The sequence below is a fragment of the Orcinus orca genome, chromosome 20 (assembly GCF_937001465.1).
Source record: "Orcinus orca chromosome 20, mOrcOrc1.1, whole genome shotgun sequence".
In the NCBI taxonomy this organism is placed as follows: domain Eukaryota; kingdom Metazoa; phylum Chordata; class Mammalia; order Artiodactyla; family Delphinidae; genus Orcinus; species Orcinus orca.
Window position 1 is genome coordinate 57169660 of NC_064578.1, and position 26286 is coordinate 57195945.

General features: G+C 45.1%; 3 protein-coding genes across 5 annotated transcripts in view; all 3 read left to right on the forward strand.

The window, feature by feature from the left end:
* The window catches only part of LOC101286931 (uncharacterized), a 94918-nt gene that overhangs the window by 25278 nt on the left and 43354 nt on the right, over positions 1-26286 (forward strand). The gene's annotated exons all lie outside the window — the stretch shown is intronic.
* LOC101287440 (zinc finger protein 264) lies at positions 390-9234 on the forward strand. Its single transcript, XM_033411999.2, has 2 exons — positions 390-1140; positions 1257-9234. The coding sequence occupies exons 1-2, from the start codon at positions 1125-1127 to the stop codon at positions 2882-2884; spliced, it is 1644 nt and encodes a 547-aa protein (XP_033267890.1). The 5' UTR covers positions 390-1124; the 3' UTR covers positions 2885-9234.
* Positions 15925-19256, forward strand: AURKC (aurora kinase C). 3 transcript variants are annotated; one of them, XM_004283265.3, is made up of 7 exons: positions 15925-16200; positions 16320-16356; positions 16598-16789; positions 17195-17333; positions 17755-17903; positions 18613-18787; positions 18954-19256. In XM_004283265.3, exons 1-7 carry the CDS (start codon positions 16173-16175, stop codon positions 19122-19124), a joined length of 891 nt encoding a protein of 296 aa, XP_004283313.2. In that variant the 5' UTR covers positions 15925-16172; the 3' UTR covers positions 19125-19256. The 3 variants fall into 3 exon arrangements, with proteins under 3 accessions (XP_004283313.2, XP_033267940.1, XP_033267939.1); XM_033412049.2 differs by having other exon boundaries at positions 15933-16200; positions 16320-16433; XM_033412048.2 differs by having other exon boundaries at positions 15933-16433.

A 26286-nucleotide genomic window follows, 5' to 3' on the forward strand; every position in this document is an offset into this window, starting at 1 on the left:
ACCTCCTCTCTCTGGCAACTCCAGTGGTGCCAGTAGGACTCCCCTGGTCTCTTCCTGCACACAGTTAGCCAAACTCAAGGTTAGAAATACAGAACTCCAGGACTGCCAAGTCTGCCCAGGTGTTGTGAACCATCTACAAGTCGAGGGGTTTCCCAGTCCACCCTCAGGTTCAGTGATTTGCTAGGAGACTCACAAAACTCCATAAAACCTGTTATGCTCACAAATCGTGTTTGTTACAGGCAAAAGATGCAGAGTAGAAGAGGGGCCGGAGGTGTTCCAGACACGAAGCTTCCGTGTCTTCGGCGTCTCGTTACCTCCTGGAATCGATATCTGGCAGTATGTGCACGGAGTGTTGCCAACCCAGGAAACTCACCAGAGCCTCGGTATCCAGATTTTTGTTGAGTTTTCATTACAGAAGCATGATTGATTGAGTCATGGTACATGGGACTCAGTCTCCACCCTTCTTCCCTTTCCAGAGATCCAGCTGATAACTCGTGGTTCAAAGCCCCAGCTTTCTAATTACACGTTTGGTCTTTCTGCTGTGCCCAGACCTTACCCAGACCTAATGTCATCTCTTCAGCATAAACTATCTAGGGGCCCATAGTGAGTCATCTGTTGTCGTAAAGTATCATGTACATCCCTAGGGACTCACCATGAACAACAAAGACATGCCTGTCTCTCTGGAGATACCCAGTTTACAGGTTACTTCCTTAGAGCTGGGGCAAGGACCATACTTCTCTTTGGAGATAGTTGAATTGGCATTATACACTTCCTGTCCTTTATCAGGGCTGCATTAGATGCCTTTTCCTAGTGGGTTTTTTTTTTCAGCCGTGCCACTTGGCTTGCGGGATTGTAGTTCCCCCACCAGGGATTGAACCTGGGCCTGGCAGGCAGTGAAAGCACAGAGTCCTAACCACTGTACCATTATAGAATTCCCTTTTCCTCGTGTTCTTACAGCAACATGGGATGTCTTCGATTAAAGGAAACTGAAAGCCCACAGAGGCATTATTACTCTGTCCAGCCAAGCCTGTGAAATTGTGGCATTATGTCCATTGCAGACTCTCTTACTGGGTCCGACTTTCAAGGTGTCAGCAGTCTAATGACCAAGAAAGAAAGAAGTTACAATGTTGAGATTCAGAGGTAGCAAAACAGACACAGAGGCACTGTTTTCATCTTTATCTTTTTCACTGAAATGCCGATTTTGTATCTTCTTTGTTGGTATTACTAATGGGCCTTGTTTATTGGGTTTCTTTCAGTTGACAAAGGAAAACCCAAGACCACAGAACCTACCACTTGTGAGCCAACCCTATTTGAGGGAGCCTCTATCCAGGAACTAATACAAGGAGGCCCAGGGGACTCCCAGTTCGGACAAACCAAGGATCAGGATGGGCTGTTGGAAATGCAGGAAGGACACTTGGGACCAGGGATGGACCCCCAGAGGGAGAAGCTTCCTGAGAAAATGAGTCCTGAACATGGCAGCTTAGGGACAGCTGGTGGTGTGTGTTCAAGGATTGTAGAGGAGCTGGTCCCTGCAGGAGGTGCTGTCCATGACCATGACTCATGTGGATCTGGTAATGACCACATGATTCAGGAAGAGGAAAGTATCTTTAAATGCAGCGAATGTGGGAAAGTTTTTAACAAGAAACACCTTCTTGCTGGACATGAAAAGATTCACTCTGGTGTGAAGCCCTATGAATGCACAGAGTGTGGGAAAACCTTTATTAAGAGCACACACCTCCTCCAGCACCACATGATCCACACCGGGGAGAGGCCCTATGAGTGCACAGAGTGCGGGAAGGCCTTCAACCGCAGGTCCTACCTTACACAACACCAGCGGATTCACACTGGAGAGAAGCCTTACAAGTGCAATGAATGTGGAAAGGCCTTCACCCACCGCTCCAACTTTGTCTTACATAAGAGGAGACACACCGGGGAAAAACCCTTTGTGTGCAAAGAATGTGGGCAAGTCTTCCGACATAGGCCAGGATTCCTTCGACATCACATCATTCACAGTGGTGAGAATCCGTATGAGTGCTTTGAATGTGGCAAGGTCTTTAAACACAAGTCATACCTCGTGTGGCACCAGCAGATTCACACTGGGGAGAAGCCCTATGAGTGCAGTGAATGCGGTAAAGCCTTCTGTGAGAGCGCAGCCCTCATTCACCACTATGTCATCCACACTGGGGAGAAGCCCTTTGAATGCCTCGAGTGTGGGAAGGCCTTCAACCACAGATCATACCTCAAGAGGCACCAGCGGATTCACACTGGGGAGAAGCCTTTTGTGTGCACTGAATGTGGAAGGGCCTTCACCCACTGCTCCACTTTTATCTTGCATAAACGGGCCCACACTGGAGAGAAACCTTTTGAGTGCAAAGAATGTGGGAAAGCCTTTAGCACTAGGAAAGACCTCATTCGGCACTTCAGCATCCACACTGGGGAGAAGCCCTTTGAGTGCACGGAGTGTGGGAAGGCCTTCAACCGCAGGTCAGGCCTCACCAGGCACCAGCGGATTCACAGTGGAGAGAAGCCCTATGAATGCATGGAGTGTGGGAAGTCCTTTTGCTGGAGCACAAACCTCATTCGACATGCCATCATCCACACGGGAGAGAAGCCTTATAAGTGCAGTGAATGTGGAAAGGCCTTCAGTCGTAGCTCATCCCTCACTCAGCATCAAAGGATTCATACTGGGAGAAACCCTGTCAGTGTGACAGATGTAGGAAGAACCTTCACCAGTGGGCAAACCTCAGTCACCCTCCGAGAACTCCTCTTGGGGAAAGAGTTTTTGAATGTAAACACCGAGGAAAATCTTTTGCAGGAGAAAACACCTACCATGACATCTGATCGTACATACCAAAGAGAAACCCCACAAGTATCTTCTCTGTGAGAAAACCTGTCACGGATCATCAGTAGTGTAAAGACGCATTGTAGAAATTGACCCAGCCTAGAGCCTTACTCTACATCTGAGAGTTCATCTGTGAGGGAGAGACCAGTGTTTATTGTGCACTAAGGAAAACTTTAGCTACGTTTTTCCCTTAGTTTACACTGTAGTGTTATCTCAGGAATTTTTATAAAACGAAGGTGGAAACTTAGATGAAAAAATGAAATGCAAACATAGTTTGAGACTTCTCTGTCAAGGTTATGGCACTTTGTCATGGATCCCTTAGTTTACTTGGGGTGAGGGGAATGTTATTTCACAGGCAAAGGGCCTTGACCCTTTATGTGTCTTATATATACATTCGTTGCTGTCCAGTATTGGGAGAGTTAGACACTTGAAGCCAGGTATTTAAGTAGATAAAGATACACATATGACACACGGGCATGTTTTATTGCACCAGTTAAGACTGTTTCAGGCTTTGGTTTTTTTAAAAAACAAACGGTTCTTTTGGTGGTTTTAAACACCAAACATTCAGACTTTTTAGTGATTCAATCTGTTGTTTAATTTCTGTAGCTATATGGTAAATCTTAAAATTGGGTAAAGTGAATACTTTTATTATTTAAATTAACTCCGCTTTCTAGTTCCTTGGACTTGCCATATAAATCTTAGGATGCAAAAAAACCTTGCTCACGTGTTTATAGAAATTGATTTAAACCTGTAGAGCAGTTTGTTTAAAAGCAGCACCATGAACACAGTACATGGTATGGTGTTTCATGTATCTAAGTAATTCTTGATATTTCATTACCATTTTGTAATATTGAACAATACAGGTTCTGTACATTTTTTTTAGGGTTTATGTCTAGGTTGTTTGGGGTTTTTTTTTTTTTTTTTAGTGATTTGTAAATGGCTTTTTTTGTTTTTTTGGCCTCGAGGCTTGTGGGATCTTAGTTCTCCCACCAGGGATAAAACCCAGGCCCCCTACAGTGAAAACGAGGAGTCCTAACCACTGGACTGCCAGGGAATTCCCTATTGACATTGTTTTAAACTTTCATTTCCACATAATCTTTAGTAGCATACAGAAAGATAATTGTTCTGGGGGGTGATATTTTAGTATCTTGCAGCCTTGGCTGAGCTCAGTTATTTCTAGCCATTTCTTTGGATAGAATCCTTGGTATTTTCTGCATAGAAATGTCAACTGCAAATAGTTTTCTTTCTTCCTATTTGTATACATATTATTTCTTTTTCTTATGCACTTATCTAGGACTCTCAGTATGATGTTGAGTAAGAGTAGTAAGAGAGGACATCCTTGACTGGTTTCTGATATTAGGGGGAAAATGGTCAGTTTTCATCAAGTACAATGTTAGTTGTAAGGTTGTTTTTTTTCCATAGAGTTTTCCTGTCAAGTCTAGAAAGTGTCCCTCTGTTAATTTGCTGAGATTTTTGTTGTCATGAATGAATGTTGGATTTTGTCAGATACTTTAGCTCCATCAGTTAATGTGATCATCTGGTTTTTATTCTTTAGCCTATTGATATAGTGTATTACATTGAGTTTTGAATATTAAACCAGCCTTGCATCCTTGGAATAAACCCCACTTGGTTGTGGAGTATAAATTTTTTAATATATATTAAAGCATTCCATTTGATTATATTTTTTTGAGCAGGTTTTCCTATAATCTCTTGATTGATGATATGTAGTTGTCATTCTTTGCTTGTTTTTAACTACCGTCATTGTCTGGTTTTGGTGTCAAGGTGATAGTGGCTTCCCAAGTTCTGTTTTTTAGGAAGACTATGTAATTGTTTTTAATTGTTGTTTTAATGTTTCATAACATCCTCCAGTGAACCATTTGAGCCTGGAGATTTTCTGGGTACTTTTTAGTTACATATTATTTGATAAGTATGGAACTATTCAGAGTATCTGTTTTCATATTGGATAAATTGGATAGTTGGTCCTCTTCAAGGAAATGTTTCATTTCATCTAACTTTTCTTATTTGGAGACTTGTTGGGAGTATTCCCTTATTATCTTTTTAATGGCAACAGGGTCTGTACTTATATCGCATTTTATTCCTGATTTTGGAAATATGTCACCTCTCTTTTTAATCATTGTCAGTCTTAGACATATACCAATTTTACTGATCATTTTGAAGAACCAGCACTTTATTTTATTGATTTTTCTATTGCCTTTCTGGGTGTTTTTTTTGTTTGTTTGTTTTTTTTTTTTTTTTTTTTATCACACCACGCAGCATGTGGGATCTTAGTTCCCCGCAGGGATCGAACCTATGCCCCCTGCATTGAGAGCACAGAGTCTTAACCACTGGCCCGCCAGGGAAGTCCCTTTACCTTTCTGTCCTTAATTTCACTGATTTCTGTTCAGGTCTTTATGATATCATATCTTCTACTTTGCTTTTATTTTGCTCTTTTTATTTTTTGAGGGATGCTAAGATTATTGATTTGAAACTTTTTTTTTCTTTTTTAATGTATCATTAAGTATTATAAAGTTCCTTCAGCACTGTTCCAGCCTTATCCCACAAGTTTTCATTACAATTTATTCAGTTCTAAATATCCCTTGATTCCCTTAGAGACTTCCTCTGACACCCATGTATTATTCAGAAGTATATTGTTTCATTTCCTACTGTTTGGAGCATTTTCTGGTATCTTTTGTTACTGATTTATTACTTGTTTCATGTTTGGTTTGTTTAAATTTGTTGAAGTTTGTTTTATGACCCAGGGTGTGGTATATCTTGTTCTGTAAGGCTTCTTGAAACGAATGTGTATTCTGCTGTTACTGGGTGAAGTTTCTATAAATGTCTGCACAATCCTCTTGGTTGGGGTTATTGCTCAGATTTTTTACATCCTTGCTGACTTTCTGTGTAGTATTTCTGTCCGTTGCAGAGAGAGGGATGATGAAGTCCTGAAGTATAATTGAGAAATTGTCTATTCCTTACAAGTTCTGTAAGTTTCTGCTTCATGTATTTCAAAGTTCTGTTGTTTGGTGCATACACATATAGGATTGCTATGTCATCTTGGTGTATTGACCCTTTAATCATAATAAAAGGGTTCATTTTCTTGCCTTTGAAGCATACTTTATCTGATATTAGTATAGTCACTACTGCATTTTTATTTTATTTTTTTTGTGGTACGCGAGCTTCTCACTGTTGTGGCCTCTCCCGTTGCAGAGCACGGGCTCCAGACGGGCAGGCTCAGCAGCCATGGCTCACGGGCCCAGCCGCTTTGCGGCATGTGGGATCTTCCCGGACCGGGGCATGAACCCGTGTCCCCTGCATCGGCAGGCGGACTCTCAACCACTGTGCCACCAGGGAAGCCCACTACTGCGTTTTTTTATTAAAGTTTGTAGTCTGTATTTTTCCATAATTTTATTTTTAACATCTACATCATTATATTTGAAGTAAGTTTCTTGTGACAGCATGTAGTTGGGGTCATACTTTTTTTTTTAATCCATTATGCCACTTTTAATTCGTAGGTTTAGATCATCTAAATTTAAAATAATTATTGATATGTTAGAGCTTAGATTTTATTAATCTTTTTTGTGTGTGTGTTCCCTTTGTATTATTCCTCTTGTTTTCCAGTTTTTATTATTTGGGTTCCCCCACCCCATTTCCTGTGGGTTATTTTAATATTTTTTAGAATTCCATTTGATACGTCTGTAATGTTTTTGAGTATATATCTTAATTTTCTTTACGTATTGTATTATGTATACATAACTTATCACAGACTGTTACCAGCGTTTTAGCACTTTGATGTATAGAAACCTTGATTCCATTAGGTTCACCTACATTCCCTATTCTTAATATAATTGTATTTTCTCGTTGTATACTGAGAACTATATTGGATATTGTAATTTTTGCCTCAACTGAGTTTCCCCCCCCCCACAAAATTCGTGAGAAGCATAGTCTGTTTACCTCTACTTTTACCATTCCATTGTTGTTTCTCCATTCTTGAAGTCCCAAGTCTTCTGTTAACATTTCCATTCTGTTTGGCAAATTTCCTGTGGCCTTTTTTCTAGGGTATGTCTGCTGTTAACAAATGTTTTTTCTTTTTTCATCTAAAAATGTCTTTATGTTCACTTCATTCCTGAAGGATATTTTTGTGCGACATAAGACTTGGGGTCCACAGTTCTTTTAGGACAAAAGAAAACATGTCTGTTTTTTCTTCTGTCCATCTCCGTTTGTCCAGCATGGTTTCAGATGAGAAACCTGCCTTTCAACCCATTGTTCCTCTATTTGAAAGGCATCCTTTCCGTCAGGTGCTTTCAAAGTGTTTTTTATTATAATATTCAGTTTATGATGTGTCCTGGCATAGCATTTTTAGGGTTTATCCTGTTTGGTGTTTTCTCAGCTTTTTGAATCATGTGGTGTATGCTCTTTGCCAAATTTGGGAGATTTTTAGTTATTTTTCAAATATTTTTTCAACCCCACACTTTTTCTCCTCTCAGGGACTCCAGTAACGTGAATGACAATTCTCACATTCTTGTTCCATAGGACCCTCAGGCTCCCATCTTTTTGTTTCCACCAGTCTGTTTTTCTCTGTTCCGCACATTGATTAACTTTCATTGATCTCCCTTTGAGCTCACTGGTTTCTTTCTGTCTCGTATATAATCTACTATTGAGCTCACCCAGTGAGTTTTCATTTTGGTTTTTGAATTTTCCAGTTGTTTGATTTCCATTTGGTTCTTTTATACATCTTCTGTATTTTTGCCTAGCTTATAATGCCAAAGAAGGACTCTGAGAAAACAGGCAAAACTGTATAGTCCAAGGTCATGGTTCTCTGGTGGTTTATCTTGATGTTGAGATAGAAATCCTAGATTAACTGGAGAAATGAAAAGCCTGGTATCCACAAGAATTTCTGAGAACAGATCTTACAACTGAGACCTGAAGATTGTTCAGAGTTGTGTTTAAGGTGCCTGGATTCTCCGTGAATCCTACTGTCTTCTGCCTTGTTGCCCAAGCCAGACACACTTTGCAGCCATTTTTTCATCATCACCCACATCCAGCCACTGTCCCATTCTGTTCTTTTTTTCCTAGTAGACACTCAGTATATGTGTGTTCTAGTGAATGGCTACATGCAGCAGGGGATTTATATTATAATGTTTGGCTCCCTCACACTGTTTACACAAAGCTGTGTATATAGTTGGCACCGTATAGAACATATGTTGACCTTGAAGAAAATCTACACAAGCTTTTATGGCCAGATCATAGTCATAATGAATGATTGTTTTGGGTCATCAAAGACCACCCTCAGTTGCAGTAATTTGCTGATTCACAGTACTCTGCGTATTTTTACAGTCAACAGCTGTGCTTTATTACACCAAAATGGTGCAAAGCAAACTCAGCCAAGGGAAAAGGCACAAGGACTGAAGTCCAGAGAAAACCAGGGACAATCTGCAGTGGTCCTGTCTCAGGGAAGTCACACAGGACAGGCCTAATTTAAGCTCCATCAAGGAGTTAACAGCAATAGATTGAAATGTCTACTGGGGAAGCTAATTAGAGACCCAGTGCCCGGGGTTTCTTGGGGACACTCTAGCACATACCAAATTCTAGACCTCTAGAAGGATAGATAGATCTTTGGCGTTAAGCCACACAGTTAAACAAAAAACTTGGGCACACTGAGCCACTCGTCATTTGTGGGAATGATGGGAAATCTCCCAAAATCTAAGGTCCCAAACCCCAGCCCTTGCAGAGGTGAACCTTGCAAGCTCAAGAGAATAGCAGTCTCAGGCCTGCTGTGTTACGTCTTCATAGTGACTTAAATGGTACTAAGATGCCGATTAATTCAGACTTCTGTAACAAACATTAAGCAAATACAGTTTCCTACAACAAAAAGTGAGTCATAACTCTGAGGTGAAATTGTTGTTAAAAAAAAAAAAATCAGTAAGCCAAAGTAGAACTTAACAAACTAGCCAGGATTTAATTTAGTGATGACAAAGTACAGAGGCAGTCTGGTGACAAAGTTCCTTATCTCTTCCCAATATTAATGTATGTATGTATATGTATGTGTATGTATGTACACCACTTGAGGCCATATATATGTATATAAATGTGTATAGACCTAATATATATGTATTTCTGTGTGTGTATATATATACAGATACATGGCTTCAAGTGGTCTGACTTGCAAATACACCCACTGCTTGCTTACCCTTATCTATAAAGATGTAAATGCCAGATCAATGCTGTGTGTTCCTATAGCACATAAGTCAACAATTTCTTGTCTCTTTGTTCCTGCTATTGATGCTGTTTGCCTCTGTCTTCAACAAAGAGAGAAATAAGGAATATGTGCATCATTCAGTGCACCTGACAAGATTTAATTAAAGACTTCGTTTCAGGCTTAGTCGCCTTCATGATCTATGTGTGAATTTCACTTGGAGAGAGTGGAAGCTGGTGGCTCCAGCGGGGAGGGCCCTTGCTGGAGACATGGTGCTGGACCCCTACAGGAATCTGGTCTCTGGGAGTATGTGCCTCTCCCCTTTGTACTCACACTCTGGCCTGCAGATGACCTTTCCTGTCTCAGTGGGATGGGGGGGGGTGCGGCTCTGGAATGCTCAATGATGTCATCCTTGAGAGTTGAGGGTTAAAGATTTGTAATCTGCTCACAGGTAGGTTACACACCTCACAGTTAAAGGTCTAAATGGTAGATGGGCAACTTTGCCTCCCTCAGAGCAGTGTCAGTGCCATGGGCCCTGTGGTCTGACTTCCTGTTGGTACTTCCTGACCTGGTTCTTACCTGCTGGAAGACTTTAGAAAATTCCTGGCCACTCCTCCTTACCTTTGTTTTGGATATCCATGTGTTAAAGTATGTGCTTTTATTCTGAAGTTCTAACATTTGGGACCTTGCTGATCCTGTAGAGACTGCTCCTCCTAGAGCTAGCTGATTCCTCCAGATAAGTTTCCCCACTGGGTGTGCCTTTTAAATGCAAACCAGCCATTCCAGAGTCCAGACCCCACTACTACTGCCTTTATCAAGTTCTCATGCTTCAAGACCCTTCCCTAGATCCCAGGAAACTAAGGACAGCCCCTGCACTCTGAACTGTGCTGAAATTATCCCAGCTAGCTAATCCTAAACCTACTTAGCCTGCTTGCTTCCCCTGGCCCACTGCTCGCAGTGAAAATGACAACACAGTCTTTGCCTACACTTCCGCCTCCATCCTTTTGCCGCTGACTCCACACTAGTGCGTCCCCATGTGACCCTGTGGAGCATGGCGTGACCTCATCTTACAGAACTGTATTTCTTCAACGGCAATCATCTGTTGGCCTCATATCAGGATACTAAATCCTACATTTTAAAACTGCCTGAAAGCGTTAATGAGAGGATAAATACTAGGAATATAACAGAGCAAATCAGGCATTTCCAGAAACCAGGGTGTCAGTGCACCCAGCCAGATGCAATCTTTAAATTGGAACGGTGTGGAGAGTCCTGGACAGAGGAAAGAACAATGCCAAGGAGAGGCTGTCCAGGTGAGCAAATAGCAGGTATTTGACAGGCCAAGGTGTTAGTAAGATGCCACTTACCTCCACCCCCAGGTGTTTGTCTTTTAGAAAGATGGTTCCAGATTCCCTTCTCAAAGTCACACACTTCAGACAATGACCAAGTGTGGCTAACTGGGGGCCACAAATTCATTAATGACAACTTCAGATAGTCTCCCTGTATGATTCCAACTTTCTGAGACGTGAAGGAAGAAACGCCTTTCTGTGTGCTGTCTCCCGAGTCCTGCTACATCATTTGTTTTCTTGTTCACCTCCTGGTTAACAGGCATCCTCATCACTTTCCTCCCTTGTCCCTTATGGCATCTGTAGCCACGTGGTCTTTCAACCTTTCTGCTTATTATTGCTCATTCTAGTTCCATTTCATGCTCTTGATTTTAGGTATAAATCTTCATACACATTTGATGTGCTCTCCTCACTTTCTCTCTCCTTGAAACCTGAAATCACTTAAGCAATCGTCAACATTTTCCCCGTCGTAGTCTGCCCAATGTTTGCTGTGCCTGTGATCTCAGCTGCCTAAAGCCTCCTTCTCATCTGCATGTTCTTTTGTCCTTCACTCTCTGATTTGTCCTCCCACATGGCCTTGAGTGTCAGGCACCACTCTCTATCCCACATCTCACTTCTTTATTCCTCCCTCTCCCTTTAACTGAGGAGTCCCCTTGGACCTATTTTCCTTTCCTTGCGATTATTGCACTTCACCATTACCTCCTCTTCTATTTTTCTCCACTTCCCAAGCCTCCCTACCTTGTGAACCTCCTTGGTACAGTCCCACCCTCTACACCACTCTGGGCAAGGTTGGTGGTGACTCCCATGTTTATAAAATTTAAGCCCTTGGGGCTTCCCTGGTGGCGCGATGGTTGAGAGTCCGCCTGCTCATGCAGGGGACGCAGGTTCGTGTCCCGGTCCGGGAAGATCCCACATGCCGCGGAGCAGCTTACCTCGTGAGCCATGGCCGCTGAGCCTGCGCGTCCGGAGCCTGTGCTCCGCAATGGGAGAGGCCACATACCGAAACAGTGAGAGGCCCGCATACCGAAAAGAAGAAAAGAAGAAAAAAAATTTAAGCCCTTGTCTTTCTTGAGACTGAACTTGATCCCGTTGACCACTCCATTCTTGAAATACTCTTTTTCTTTGGTTCTGTAACATCACTCTCCTGGGTTTCTCTCTCCCTCTTTCTTTTTTTCTAACTTGCTAACTCATCCACTTCTAGTCACCCATTCAGTTTTGAAATTTCTAAATACTTTTCATAGGCCTTTTTCTCACTCTGTGGTCTCTCCCAAGGCTTCATCTGCACCCTTGGCTTCAGTTATCTTCTTTACTTTGAACAAATTGAAATTTATTTTCCCAGTCCTGACTTATTGGAGCTCTAGACCTGAACCCCTGATTTTCTTCTTACTGTCCCCACTTGGATGTTTCAAAGATGTCTCATTCTCCACTTGACTTTTTAAAGATTCCTAAAGTGGCTTCCACTTCTCCCTGATTCTGATCTACTTTTATTTTTTTTAAAGAATGAGATAAGGCCATGTCTTTATTTTTTTTATTTTTAAATCAAATATTAAGTTTTTAAAATTTATTTTTGGCTGCGTTGGGTCTTTGTTGCTGCGCGTAGGCTTTCTCTAGTTGCAGTGAATGGGGGCTACTCTTCAGTGCAGTGCACGGGCTTCTCATTGCGGTGGCTTCTCTTGCTGTGGAGCATGGGCTCTAGGCATGCGGGCTTCAGTAGTTGTGGCTCGTGGACTCTAGAGCGCAGGCTCAGTAGTTGTGGCACACGGGCTTAGTTGCTCGGTGGCATGTGGGATCTTCCCGGACCAGGGCTCGAACCGTGTCCCCTGCATTGGCAAGCGGATTCTTAACCACTGTGTCACCAGGGAAGCCCCTGATCCACTTTTAGTCTTGCCTCTACACTACATGGCACTGTTTGGTTACCAAGGATAGAAATCCCAGGGGACTTCCCTGGCGGGCCAGTAGTTAAGACTCCAGGTTTCCACTGCAGAGGGCACAGGTTTGATCCCTGGTTGAGGAACTAAGATTCCACATGCCACGCAGCACGGCCAAAAAAAAAAAAATCCCTTACTCAGCCTGGTTACCTCTGTTTCCTCATCCCCCACATGCAAAGTTGCCAGTTTTGCTTCTTTAATGCCTCTCAAGTCTATCCTCTTCTCTGTAATCCACCACTTCCTTCCTAGACCATAATACCATCATTTATCACCTCTAATTCTGTTTAGTAATTAGGTCTTGTTTTACCCGTTTCCTCTTCAATCCATTCTCCACAGTGTAACCAGAGATGAAACTCAGATTAGATGATGCATCTCACTCCCTGCTACCTGCCCAACACACACACCGTTAAAGTGTTTCATGACTTTCCTTAACTCTTGGGATAAAAACCGAATCCTTAACATAGCCCGTCCATGGGGTCTTACCTGGTAAGGGATGTGCCTAATTTACTGCCTTTTCTCTTGCACGTGTCTGACTGCTCTTCTCTCTCCACTTCCTGTTTCCGTTTCTTTTCATTTCCCCCCCTTCTGTAGGGCTCTTCCTTACCCACTTTGGCTAATGAGTGAGTGCTTATCCTTCACATCTCACCTCAAATAGCACTTCCCTAGGGAAGCCTTTACCAGAATACCCACCTAGGTCATAACTTTTCTTTTTCAGGGAAACTTTCATGGTTCTTTGCTGCCTAAGACCACCTTCAGGCTTGGTGGTTTGCTAGGAGGATTCACTAGACTCAGAAGAGCTGTGATACTCATGATGACAGTTTATTACAACAAAAAGACACAGACCAAGATCACCAAAGGGAGAAGGCACGTGTAATAAAGTCCGGGAGAAACCAAGCACCCCTTCCAGGTGATCCCTCCCTGTGCAGTTCACAGGGACTCAAATTTCAGCAAAGATGTGTGACAACATGTTCAGTTATCGCCAACAAAGGAAGGTCACCCAAGCTTCAGAGTCCACAGATTCCTTTACCGAGGCTCGCAGCGCCTAAGTGACCTACCATGGATACTCAGGATCCGCAGAAGGCAAAGATGTAGTGCTGCCTTAGGCAATACAAAGCCCACCCTTCATCATAAGTCACATTGTTAGCATAAATTATCTGGTCATAATGATACAGTGGGGCCTACAGGTGTAAGCATAAAAATCACTCTCACTAGTCAAGATATTTCAAGGACTCAGAAGTGGTCTTCCTGGAGCTGGTCAAGGGCAAGTCCTTATTTTTTTCTTTCTTTTTGCCACACTGTACGGCTTGTGGGATCTTAGTTCCCCAGCCAGGGATTGAACCCAGGCCCTCAGCAATGAAAGTGCAGAGTCCTAACCACTGGACCACCAGGGAAGTCCCCCACAGGTACATTTTAGAACACGTTCAGGTGCATATTAGAACCTCGTTACTATGGCTGACAAAGTTCTACACAATTTGCCTCCCTTTATCTCTCCAACTTACCTCATACCACTCTAACCCCTGAAGATGCAGCTCTAAGCCACACTAGCCTTGCTTTTCTGCAAACACCCCAATACACTCCGAACCCAGGAATGTCTTTTTCAAAGACCTAGGAATCCATCTCTTTGAAATGAAGACATCAAAGGAGATAGCATCCCTACATCCCAGCTTCTGTGGGAGGGTAGGAGCCTAACTTTGACAGGCACCTTGCTCCAAGTAGCAAAACTACCTCTGTCATAAAGAATTGAGAAGTTAGTTTTCCCTTCTAGAAAGCCAATGTAACAGCAGATAGTCACCCCAATTACCAGGTAAATTTAGGATGAACTATGTGTAACAAATGGTGCTGTCAATACTTCAGAACTAATTATTGTTTGAAAATGTATGTAATGGGTTGTGTCTGTTTGGCTATATGAAAGGGTGAGTTTTATTCTTTGCAATCTCTTAGCAACTGTGCTGTGCATCACATTCTGGTTTAATGCTTATACAATATTAAACTATTTTATTTCTCTACTATCTTTTCGGAGAGGTTTTTCTGAGTTGGAGATTTTTTTCCTTTTTAAATTTCCCCACCAATTCACACTATTCCCTGTCTAAAAGAATGCAATTGCAAATGTTTTTGAAATTTCTGTGTATGCCAAACAAATAAATATGGGGGATGGTTTTACTATTTGAGACCCAGAATGCAAACTGATTACTGGGTCCAACAAATACACTTGACCCTTGAACAAAAGGGGTTGAACTGCCTAGGTCCACTTAAGGCAGGATTTTTTCAATAGTAAATGCTATAGCACGGCACCACTTGGGGTTGTTTGAACCCCTCCCTGGATGCAGACCCGCAGATATGGAGGAATCTCAAATACTGATAAGACAAGCTGGGACGTGGGACCATTTGCTGCAGTGCTTGCACCTGGACAAACATCTCCTCCAGCAACAAAATACAAAGAAACTATAAGGGACTAAAAACAACTGCGTGCATGTGCAATTGGGGCAAATTATGAGCAACAAGATACAAAAAGACCAAAAACCCAACTGTCACTTCTGAGGAGCTGGGAACAGAAGCAGGGTACCAGGAGCAAAAACAAGGTACTGGGAGCAAAAACGGTACTGTGCATGCCCCCTGCATACAGCACCACCAAGGAGGTGGGCAGATTACCTAAGCCACCCCTCCAGCCCCACCCCTGGGCTCACCTCGGTTAAGGGCCCAGCCTGCCCCGCTTCAGGGAGCGAGCCAGCGAACCTGCTACTTGTTTTCTCCCTCCTGCTGCAGGAGTCCCAATAAAGCCTTACCTGAATTTCTCCTCAGGCCTCATATCAATTTCTATTGATTAGGGAGTCCAAGAACCCTGGTGGTAACACTGAGGGCCAACCATAAGTTATATGCTGAAGGTCAGCACCCTTAAATACCACCCCCGCCCCATCCCGCTTGTTCAAGGATCAGCTGTGCTGTAGTAAGTACATGAGACAGGAGGGCTGAATGCAGCTGTGGTCCGTGCCCCCACTTCAAGTGGCCCGGGCAGTCCTGGGCTGGGGGAGGCAGGTGTATTGGGGGAGGGCACACAAGCCACAGGATACTGGGGGACAGAGGCACAAATTTCGGGGAGCTCCACAGTGGTGACCCTCACATAAGCGAGTGACTGAGGAGGACCCTGGGGAGCGGCCTGAATAGGACACGTCCTTCAAGCTGGGGCCAGTTGGGCTGCACGTGGTTCTGGAGTTTGCCAACTGCATAACGTACCCCGGCAGCTTCCTACGGTTGGTTTATATTCAGTCACACCTCCGTCACGTCACTGAGTTCGTTAAAGCAGTCATTCAGTCACGGATTTATATGTTTGCTCATTCATTCAGGCTTCCTGCATTACAGACTCTCCACACCCCTCCACCCTCTCTCCCCTTCCGGTTTCTGGCGCTCCCTCCTCTCGTGTCTTTCTGCCCCGGCTCCCGCCTTCCTGTCTCCGCGCCCTGCCCTCTCATTGGCCCAGCGCCTTAAGTCCCGCCCCGCAACCACGGGCGGGAGCTCTCATTCCTGTCTCTTCTATTGGGCACGCTGCCTAAGCCTCAGACATTTCAACCAGTGGGAGTCAACCAGGAACTACCCGCTCAGCCAATGGGGCCAGAGCACTTAGTATAAAGGGCCTGGGCCGCGTTATTCAGGATCTTATCTAATTCGGTAGTGGGTCTGTGCAGAGGTGAGCCTCAGGGGACCCCTCAGGCGGTTCCCGCCCAGTGACTGCCCCGAGGCTGCGTGGGAGCGGGTCGGGACTGGAAGAGCCTCAGCCTGAGGGTTACCTCCTTCCTGGACACCCAGCTCCTCAGGGCTCAGGAAGGCGTCCTCCTCACCACCATCTTGTCTAGTGAGCCTCCCGAAAACTGATGAAGTCGGGCAGTGCGCAGCCCGCAGGTGAAAGGGATAAGTACCAGGACCAGAGAAAGAGGGTTTAGAAGAAAGGCCTGGTGTCAGTTGTTGGGGGTGGGTGTGCACAGAAGAAAGTGTTGACGTCTCTTTTCTTTTTTCCGTAGCTGTAGCAGGTCAAACGATGCCCAGCATCCCAACCATGTGAGCGCTTTTGTTTTGTATCTGAAAAAGGAAGGGGAGTGGGACCGAGGGATGAAGAGCAAGCTCCACGTGTGAAGGTTGCCTCATGGGACTGACAGTTATTGACCAAACACCCTGACAGGGCCCTTGAGAAGGGAAAGGGGCCCAGGGAGGGTAAAGTGAAAGAGGAAGGCGAGCATGAAGTTTCCCTGACTCTCCACCCACCTCCGAAACGGAGACTCTTTTCCTTCTCTCCTATCAGGCGGCGCCTCACAATTGATGATTTTGAAATCGGGCGTCCTCTCGGCAAGGGAAAATTTGGGAATGTGTACCTGGCTCGGCTCAAGGAAAGCCATTTCATTGTGGCCCTGAAAGTCCTCTTCAAGTCCCAGATAGAGAAGGAAGGACTGGAACACCAGCTGCGCAGAGAAATTGAAATCCAGGCACATCTACAGTAAGGACAGTCTCTGTATGAGATTCCTGTTACAGGTTCTTTTTTTCACTTGTTCCTGTTTCCTCTTCCATCTCCGACATCTGAACTCATCATTTCCCCCAATACTACCCCCAAATAGGCCCTTTGCTTTCACCTTGATTTTTTTTTTAACATCCTTATTGGAGTATAATTGCTTTATGAAGATTTTTTTCTCTGCAGTTCATTCCAGTTACACCATGTAAAGCTCCCTGTGTCAGACATCAGAATCTTGATGCCTGTTTCATTTTCCCCTCACAAACTTCCAGATCATGCTGTTACTATTCTGGTCCCAGCACAATTTGCCCCTTGTGTGACCAGTCACTTGTAATAGCATCATGAATTGGGCCTCAGGGAGGAGTCTTGACACTTCCTCCTTCTGTTGCGCAGACACCCCAATATCCTACGCCTGTACAACTACTTCCATGATGCACGCCGGATGTACCTAATTCTAGAATATGCTCCAAGGGGTGAGCTCTACAAGGAGCTGCAAAAGAGCCACACATTAGATGAACAGCGTACAGCCACGGTGAGGTGGGAGGCTGAGGGCTTGGGTTCATGAGTTTCCTATGGGCTGATGGGGGTCACTGCTTGTGGTGGCCATGAGTATCCAGATTGCTTTTTTCTTTATTTCTGAATTTCAGTCTATAAATTTTATATAATGACTCTTATATCCTACAACTTCACATTTGGATACCCTAATTACCCCCAGAATATTAATAAATTGTGTGTGTAAGTTTGGATTCTTTGGTTGTAAGCAACAGAATCTAAGTGTGCTACCTTATGGAAAGAAACATGAAAGGCTCTACGGCAGTTCACTGAATAAATGAGTGGAACTGACTTAGAAATAGGAAGCAAGAGATTTTTGGGGGGCTCCAGATGGGAAATCACAGCAATAATCATCCCATGGCCAGCTCCATTTCCAGACTGCTTTTTCTTTGCTCACACAGGTAATGGAGGAGTTGGCAGATGCTCTGACCTACTGCCATGAAAAGAAGGTGATTCATAGGGATATTAAGCCGGAGAACCTGCTGCTGGGGTTCAGGGGTGAGGTGAAGATTGCAGACTTTGGCTGGTCTGTGCACACCCCCTCTCTAAGGTAGGTCAGGTGGTGGCACCCTGGGTGCCGGTTAAGAATGATCCAGTTTGATTTATTTCACACGTAAGATCCAGATACAAGCCTAGGTTTGTATTTAAATACTACCTTTTTCAAATGCCTATATTTAATGTGTATTTGTAGACTGAAAGAATGTGGTTCAACCATTTAACAGAGATTAATCTCTGTTAACATATAACTTTACCAATAACTTTCCATGTAAATAAATTAAGAACCATTGCTCCATAATTCCAGGAATTTTACTGTATGAATAAACCATAATTAATTTACTTCGTCCCTCTTGGTGTACCATCAGGTTGTTCCAAATCTTCCTTGTGAAAATATCCTGGATCGTGAGCTAAATAATTGTATGAAGAATTCTAAAATATGGAGGGACTTCCCTGGTGGTCCAGTGGTTAAGACTCTGTGCTTCCACTGCAGGGGGGCACGGGTTTGATCCCTGGTTGGAGAACTAAGATCCTGCATGACGTGCAGCACCTCCAAAAAAAAAAAGTTCTAAAATATGGAGTTGGTGGGTCCCAGTACTTGCCTTCTTCAAACCTTGATCTGTATTGAAATTTGGTGTTTCCAAATTCCTGTGCCTGGGAGAGGGCTGCCAGGATTTCCTAGGGTCTCCTGTCTCATTGAAAGCTGGGGAAGGAGTTTCCCTTATACTGATCCTCTGCTTAGTGCTCCTTTCTCTGCCCTCTAGGAGAAGGACAATGTGTGGGACACTGGACTACTTGCCCCCAGAGATGATTGAGGGGAGAACATACAATGAGAAGGTGGATCTGTGGTGCATTGGAGTGCTCTGCTACGAGCTGCTGGTGGGAAATCCGCCCTTTGAGAGCCCCTCCCATAATGAGACCTACAGACGCATCCTCCAGGTGGGAAGGCCACACTCTGGGCATTCATGTGGGAGCTAGTCAGTGGGGGCTGGTGGGCCTGCGTAGCCCAGGGCACACACAAAGATTGTCTGCTAAGATCCCGAACAGTGCCTTGAATGGACCAAGGAAATTAACCATACTTCCCTTTCTTCTGTGGCCTCATCAGGTAGATGTAAGGTTTCCCCCATCAATGCCTTTGGGGGCTCAGGACTTGATCTCCAAGCTTCTCAGATACCAGCCCTCGGAGCGGTTGCCCTTGGTCCAGATCTTGGAGCACCCATGGGTCCGGGCCCACTCTCGGAGGGTGCTTCCCCCATCTGCTCAAATGGTTTCCTGAGCCCTGTATACCCCTAATCCTTTGTGATTGCTCATGGAGCCCCCTTGGCTCTGGTATCTACTCTGTCTTTTGTTTCTTCTCTTTTAAGATGCATCTTGCTAATTAATAAAAGCTGAATCATTTTGTACCAGGTCTTTATAGTTGCATGAGTTGGTGTGTAATTGAGTAGAATTTTTATTTTATTTATTTATTTATTTATTTTTGGTCGCACCACACAGCATGTGGGATCTTAGTTCCCCGACCAGGGATTGAACCCACGCCCCCTGCAGTGGCAGCACAGAGTCTTACCAGGGAAGTCCCTAGAATCTTTATTTCTGTAGAAACTGTTTCCCATGAGAGCAGCCCAAAATGATGCCCTTCCTGGGCCGCAGGTTTTGTGACTTAACGACTCTTCTTGAAAACAAGTTACTACTTTATGCAAATAGCCACCCTGGTGGTGCATAACCTACCACCTATACCAGTGGCTCCTAGACTCAACTCACTTTCCCAATATTTTCAGGAGTATGTCATTTGTAAATCAGAACACTAATCAATCCAGAGGTCCATTCTCTTTATACTGACATCCAACATGGTGCCATCTTCAAGATAAAATGTTTCACTGCACATCAATGCCATCCAATTCTCAAATGAATTCACTAGCACTTACGCGGTGTTGTCATATTATCGCGTCAGGATAAATCATCCCTGATAATAAATGTATCTTCAACCTCTTCTGAAATCATGTGCTCTGCTTGCAGCAATTTTGGGAGTTTTCTTCCAACATTCCCCTACATCCTCCTGTTGCAGTTTTTTGTGGCAACTGCTCCCTTCATTTACAATAAGCTTGACTGCACCAGAGTAAACATCCAGACTACTCAGCGAGGAGCTCAAACATGTTTTCTGATCATTTTGGGCATCTTTTTCACCACTGTGTCTCCTGACTAAAAACACTCCATTTAGAGTTTACCCTGTTAATGTTACTTCCACCACCATATCCTATACATTCTCCTCAATGTGAAATGTCCAGCAGATGCAGGACCACATTCCTATATGACCAGAACCACTAAGTAAATACAAGCTATTCAGCCACTCCACTCTAAGATGAACAGCCCTACCATTGCAGATCCATCATTTAAATGCTCCAAGGGAATTCCCTGGCGGGCCAGTGGTTGAAACTACGCGCTTTCACTGTGTGCAACCAAAAAAAAAAAAAAAATGCTCCAAGACATTGGCTCATAGTTTTTTCACCTGCACCTTCAGTGCTCCTTGGTTCCCCAAAGTTGTGTCCCCTGTGAAGAGGCGGGTCTGTTTCAGGGCTCTGGGTCTCTTAAGTCTTTTTTCTTTTTTTCTTTTTGCCGTGCCTTGCAGCTTGTGGGATCTTAATTCCCCCACCAGGGATCGAACCCAGGTCCCGGGCAGTGGAAGCGCGGAGTCCTAATCACTGGACTGCCAGGGAGTACCCCTGGGCCTCCTAAGTCGTTTACATGGAGGAATAACGGCTCTGGAACGCGCTCCGAGGCCGGTTGTTTGTTAAGAAAAAACTACATTACCCAGAAGGCGGTGCACCGCGCGTCTGTAGCAGGCGCTGGACCAATGACGGCCCAGGGCGGGGGTATTTCCTGCGCAGGGGAGGGACTTCCGACCCTATTGGCTGTAGATGTCATTAGCGCGCGACTGTTCCGTCCACGCCAGCTGTGGGGAGGGGATAGCAGTTCAGTGGCCGCTTCTAGTGCGGCTCTTCGCAAATGAGCAGAAAGGAGGCTAGGGCTCCCCTCCGCGCATTTGAGGGAGCGGTGAGCCTCCGCTCGATCGGCCACCCAGCCCAGGGCAGGGAACGGGTGGTGGTCGGCTGAGCCCGCGGTACCCGCCTCTGTCGCCGCCTCTACGGGCCCCGCTCTCGCCTCAGGGTCCCATGATGGCGTCGGCGTGGATGGACCCGACGCGGGTGAGTGGACCACGTTTCTGGCCTTGCTGCTTCTCTTCTGGTTCGGAGAGGGCTCCTGAGCAGGGTGGAAGTCAAGAGAGGCGCTAGACTTCTCTTTGCCGTTGTGTTTGTGTACGACCAGTGGAGCTGGCTCGTCACTGACTTTATTTCCAGTCTTAGAACATGCGAGACTGAATATGCAAATGGAAAATAGACCGCGTATAAAAATAGAACTTTGACAAACAACCTGACCCGTAATCCAGTCCCTTATCTACAATCAACAACCCAGGAGTCTAGCCCGGCCTAAGACTTGCCAGAAGCCAGATTCCTATCTCTAGAGACAGTCCAGGAAGAGAAACAGTGACTTATGTAACATCGGCCCCAAATGGCCAGGACTTGATTAATAATTGACCCTTTCCCTAATCCTTGTCCCCACTTCCAACTTAAAACCAACCAGAGAAAGCCATCCATATGTGCGCCCTTAAACAATCATAGAGGATGCTGTAGGATTACTTGCCAGAGAGTTTTGATTAATTAAACGTATATCATCTGGTAGTCAATGTTGAAGCCCTAGTTAATTTTTCTATCCTTACCTACCTGCCCAAAATGTGCCCAGTAATATGAGTTTATCCAGTACCAGAAATGAGTAATATTGCAGGGTTCCTAGGTATGAACCAGTCAATTTATTAGGAATTTCTAGGTCTTTAATTGAAATATTAACTCAAGAAAGCTGTTAGGATGAAGCTAGAAAGCAGAGAGATGTGAGCACTGAAAGTGCAGGTGAAAAACCATGAGGCGATGTCTTGGAGCATTTAAATGATAGATCTGCATTGGTGGGGCTGTTCATCTGAGAGTGGAGTGGCTGGATTTTTTATATTTACTTAGTGGTTCTGGTCACATAGGGATGTGGTCCTGCATCTGCTGGACATTTCACATTGAGGAGAATGTATAGAATATGGTGGTGGAAGTAACATTAACAAGGAAAACTCTGTATGGAGTGTGTTTAATCAGGAGATACTGGTGAAAACGATGGCTTAAGAGCTAGGGACTTAGTTGCTTTGAGACAACATAAAGCACTCAGCATGGGGACCAGCAGGTAGTAGGACCAGTGAAGCTCAGGTACTGCTGTTGTTAACGTTATTGATATTATCATCACTTACTCAGTCCTCTGACATCCTAGAGTCCTTTCTGTCTGCATCTCACAGTTCCAATGTCATTTCCATTGACTTGTGTCATTTTCCAATGGCTCCTGCATAGTAGGCTCCTCTCTCTTACACTATAGGTGTACCTTGCTGTATTGTACTTCATAGATACTGTGTTTTTACGATTGAAGTTTTGTGGCAACCCTGCGTCCAGCAAGCGTTTCAGCATTCACTTACCTCGTGTCTCTGTGTCACATTTTGGTAGTTCTCACAATAGTTCAGACCCTCCACCCACAAAAAGATTACAGCTCACTGAAGGCTCAAGATGATGGGTAGCATTTTTTAGCAATAAAGTACTTAAAAAATTTTTTTTTTCCTTCTTGCTTTTCAGTTTATTCCTTTTTTAAAATTTTATTTTTATTGGAGTATAGTTGCTTTACAATATTGTGTTAGTTTATACTGTACAGCAAAGTGATTCAGCTATACGTATACATATATCCCCTCTTTTTTGGATTTCCTTCTCATTTAGGTCACCACAGAGCATTGAGTAGAGTTCCCTGTGCTATACAGTAGGTGGCAATAAAGTACTTTTTTTTTTTAATTTTTAATTTTTTGGCTCCGTTGGGTGTTCATTGCTGCGCACGGGCTTTCTTTAGTTGTGGCAAGCGGGGGCTACTCTTTGTTGCAGTGCGCGGGCTCCTCACTGCGGTGGCTTCTCTTGTTGTGGAGCATGGGCTCTAGGCGTGCGGGCTTCAGTAGTTGTGGCTCTCAGGCTCTAGAGTGCAGACTCAGTAGTTGTGGCACATGGGCTTAGTTGCTCCGCGGCATGTGGGATCTTCCCAGACCAGGGATGAAACCTGTGTCCTCTGCTTTGGCAGGTGGATTCTTAACCACTGCGCCACCAGGGAAGTCCCTAAAGTAATTTTTAATTAAGGTGTCTACATTATTTTTTTAGACATAACGCTATCGTACACTTAATAGACTGCAGTATAGTGTAAATATAACTTTTATATGCTCCTGGAAACCAAAAAAATCATGTGACTGGCTTTATTGGAGTGGTCTGGAACCAAACCCCCAATATCTCCAAAGTATAGCTGTATTGTATTATGTCCAAAGCATTGTCCACCTCCCCTTTAGCCCAGTGCAGAGGAAGTACCCAGTGATTAGGGCCTTGATCTTGCTGCACCTTTACCAGCGATGCAGAGACGGGCTCTGATCCCATCCAACCATCCCAAGGCTAATGCTACTATCTCTGTTTGACATTCCAGGTGTCTGTGACCTTCGATGATGTGGCTGTGACTTTTACCCAGGAGGAGTGGGGGCAGCTGGACCTGGATCAGAGGACCCTGTACCAGGAGGTGATGCTGGAAAACTGTGGGCTTCTGGTGTCTCTGGGTAAGGCCTTGCCACTTTGCCGTGCAGAGGACCTGCCACCTCCTCTGTCCCAAACTCTGGCTCTGTCTTGGCTGGTCAAGACGGCCTCAGGAGCCCTTCCTCCCTTTTCCTCACAACTTCAGTCATTTTTGAGATTCATCTCTTCCTGCCTGCTATCCCTGTGTCTCTTTGAATAAAGTTCCTTTTTGGCTTCTAGAAAATGATGGAAGGAAACAGGGGTGTTCTGCAGAGCCCAAAGGCAGAATTTCTTGTTGGGCCATATGATGGACTGATGTAGGAACTGGGAACCACCAGGATTATGCCCTGACTTCTGGATCTCCTGTCCTGGTTTTCCCTCTGGCTTTGTTCACGTCTCTGTCTTTTCAAAATGGCTTTTGTGCCTCAGCAAGTTTGTGACAGGAGTGGCTACCCCAGTCCCTGCTCTCTGGGGCCCCAAGATACCTTGTTTCTACTTTTTTGCATACTTATATTGTTTCTCTTTTTTTCTTTCTCTGCTGCTGGGCTCCAGGGATGGAGGCAGTGCAGGAGTGGCCACCTGAGCCCATACTTCCCTGAGCCTCTACCCCAGTGCCCAGCACAGACTGGCCTCTGTCTGAGGTTCTTGTTTCACATTCCAGACAGGGAGCTGACTGGGTGGGACTGGTTGGCTCACGTATCCCCTGCAACCCAGTCCACAGGGCTGTGAGTGATGGGATGGTCTCCAGGAAGAGGGTGAGGCAGGTGGGGCCTCGGGAGGTTTTTGCCTTCAGTGCCAACAGGTATTGTTCTAAACCACAGGATCTCGGTTATGGGGCTTTTCTGTTCTCCTGTGCCTTCATGATTGTCTCTTGTTCCCTGAGTCCTGGCCAAGATCCAAGAGAGAGAAGCTGAGACAGTTGTGCTTCTCAGTACTTGGTTTTGTCCCCAGGAGACATTTGGAAGTCTGCAGCCACATTTGACTGTCACACCTGGGGTGTGGGTGGTCCCGGCATCTAGCAGGTTAGAGTCCAGAGATGCTGCTTACTACCTGAGGATGGACAAGACAGCCCCATTCAACAAAGGTTGATCCAGCCCACAAGGGCAAGAGAGCCAAGGTGGAGAAACAGCAGCCTGAGGATAATCACTTAGACCTCTCAGTTTGAGGGAAAGGAGAGCTGTAAATCCAGGGCTTAGGGTAAGACATGCCTGTTTTTAGAGAATTGGGATTGTATTCTGTGTTAATGAGAAGAGGTTACACAAAATTAGGAAACGTTTGACATATTTAGATATTTTATAACAAAATTTTAAAAATAAGAAGGTCCACTATCTGGCCCTGCTGACCCTTCACTCACCTCCTCACACTTTTCCCTGAGCTCAGTCTGCTCTGGTCACGCTGGTGTCTTGCTATTTCCTGTGCACATACTTAACGTACTTGCCTCGGGCCTCTGCAGTTGCTGTTCTCTATGCCTGGTGGGTGTGGGTGTGCTTGGGCTTTTCACATGGCTACCCCTTCTCAGCACAGTCACCACCTCCTCACCAGCTGTTTCCTGATCACGAAATCTCTTGGAGGCCCCTCCCCTGTCACAGTCGCTTTTTCCCGTCACCCTATTTATATCCTTGTAAGCCAGTGGTTCTCATTCAAGGGTGATGTTGTCCCCCAGAGGACACATGACAATGTCTGGAGACATTTGGGTTGTCCCAACTGGGATGTAGATGCTACAGGCATCTATTGAGTGGAGACCTGGAACGCTTCTACACATCTTTATGCTGCACAGGACATACGTACTCCCTCCCCTTCTCCTCAACAAAGAATTGCCTGGATCTAAATGTCAGTTGAACAGAGGCTGAGAAACCCTGTTTCTGAAGGCTCACAGACACTTCACCAGGGACACTGAGAGACACCCCGAGGAAGCCATTCCTTTATTCTGTGTCCTCCCTGATTATGTAGTGAAAATCCGGGTTCAGTACTGAACACCTCCCCCCACCCCCACTATTGCTAATTTCCCATTTTCAACAGAGGGAGCCCCGTCCCTGAGCAGCAGCATGAGCTCGCTGCCACTTAACCTCACCCTTTGGAGTTTTTTGTTGTTGTTGTTTTTTTGTTTGTTTTTTTTTGGTACGCGGGCCTCTCACTGTTGTGGCCTCTCCCGTTGCGGAGCACAGGCTCCGGACGCGCAGGCTCAGAGGCCATGGCTCACGGGCCCAGCCGCTCCGCGGCATGTGGGATCTTCCCGGACCGGGGCACGAACCCGTGTCCCCTGCGTCGGCAGGCGGACTCTCAACCACTGCGCCACCAGGGAAGCCCCATCCTTTGGATTTTATTGCTGCCTTTTCAGGTTGACCTGCCATCGACTCAAGTGACTCTGGGTTTCTGTTTCCCATTTATCAGAGCTAAACAGGATTCCCTTTTTGTTTTTATTGTTGTTGTTTTTGCGGTACACGGGCCTCTCATTGTTGTGGCCTCTCCCATTGCGGAGCACAGGCTCCGGACGCGCAGGCTCAGCAGCCATGGCTCACGGGCCCAGCCGCTCCGCGGCATGTGGGATCTTCCCGGGCCGGGGCACGAACCCGTGACCCCTGCATCGGCAGGCGGACTCTCAACCACTGCGCCACCAGGGAAGCCCAGGATTCCCTTTTGTTTTGTTTTGTTTTTACAATGAGGATTCCCTTTTTGAACGAATGTAAGAAAAATAAAAAGTGGGTCACTTTTAAGAAAAATATTAATGTTAATGCTAGTCACAGCTCACTCTGGTCATTGGAGGAC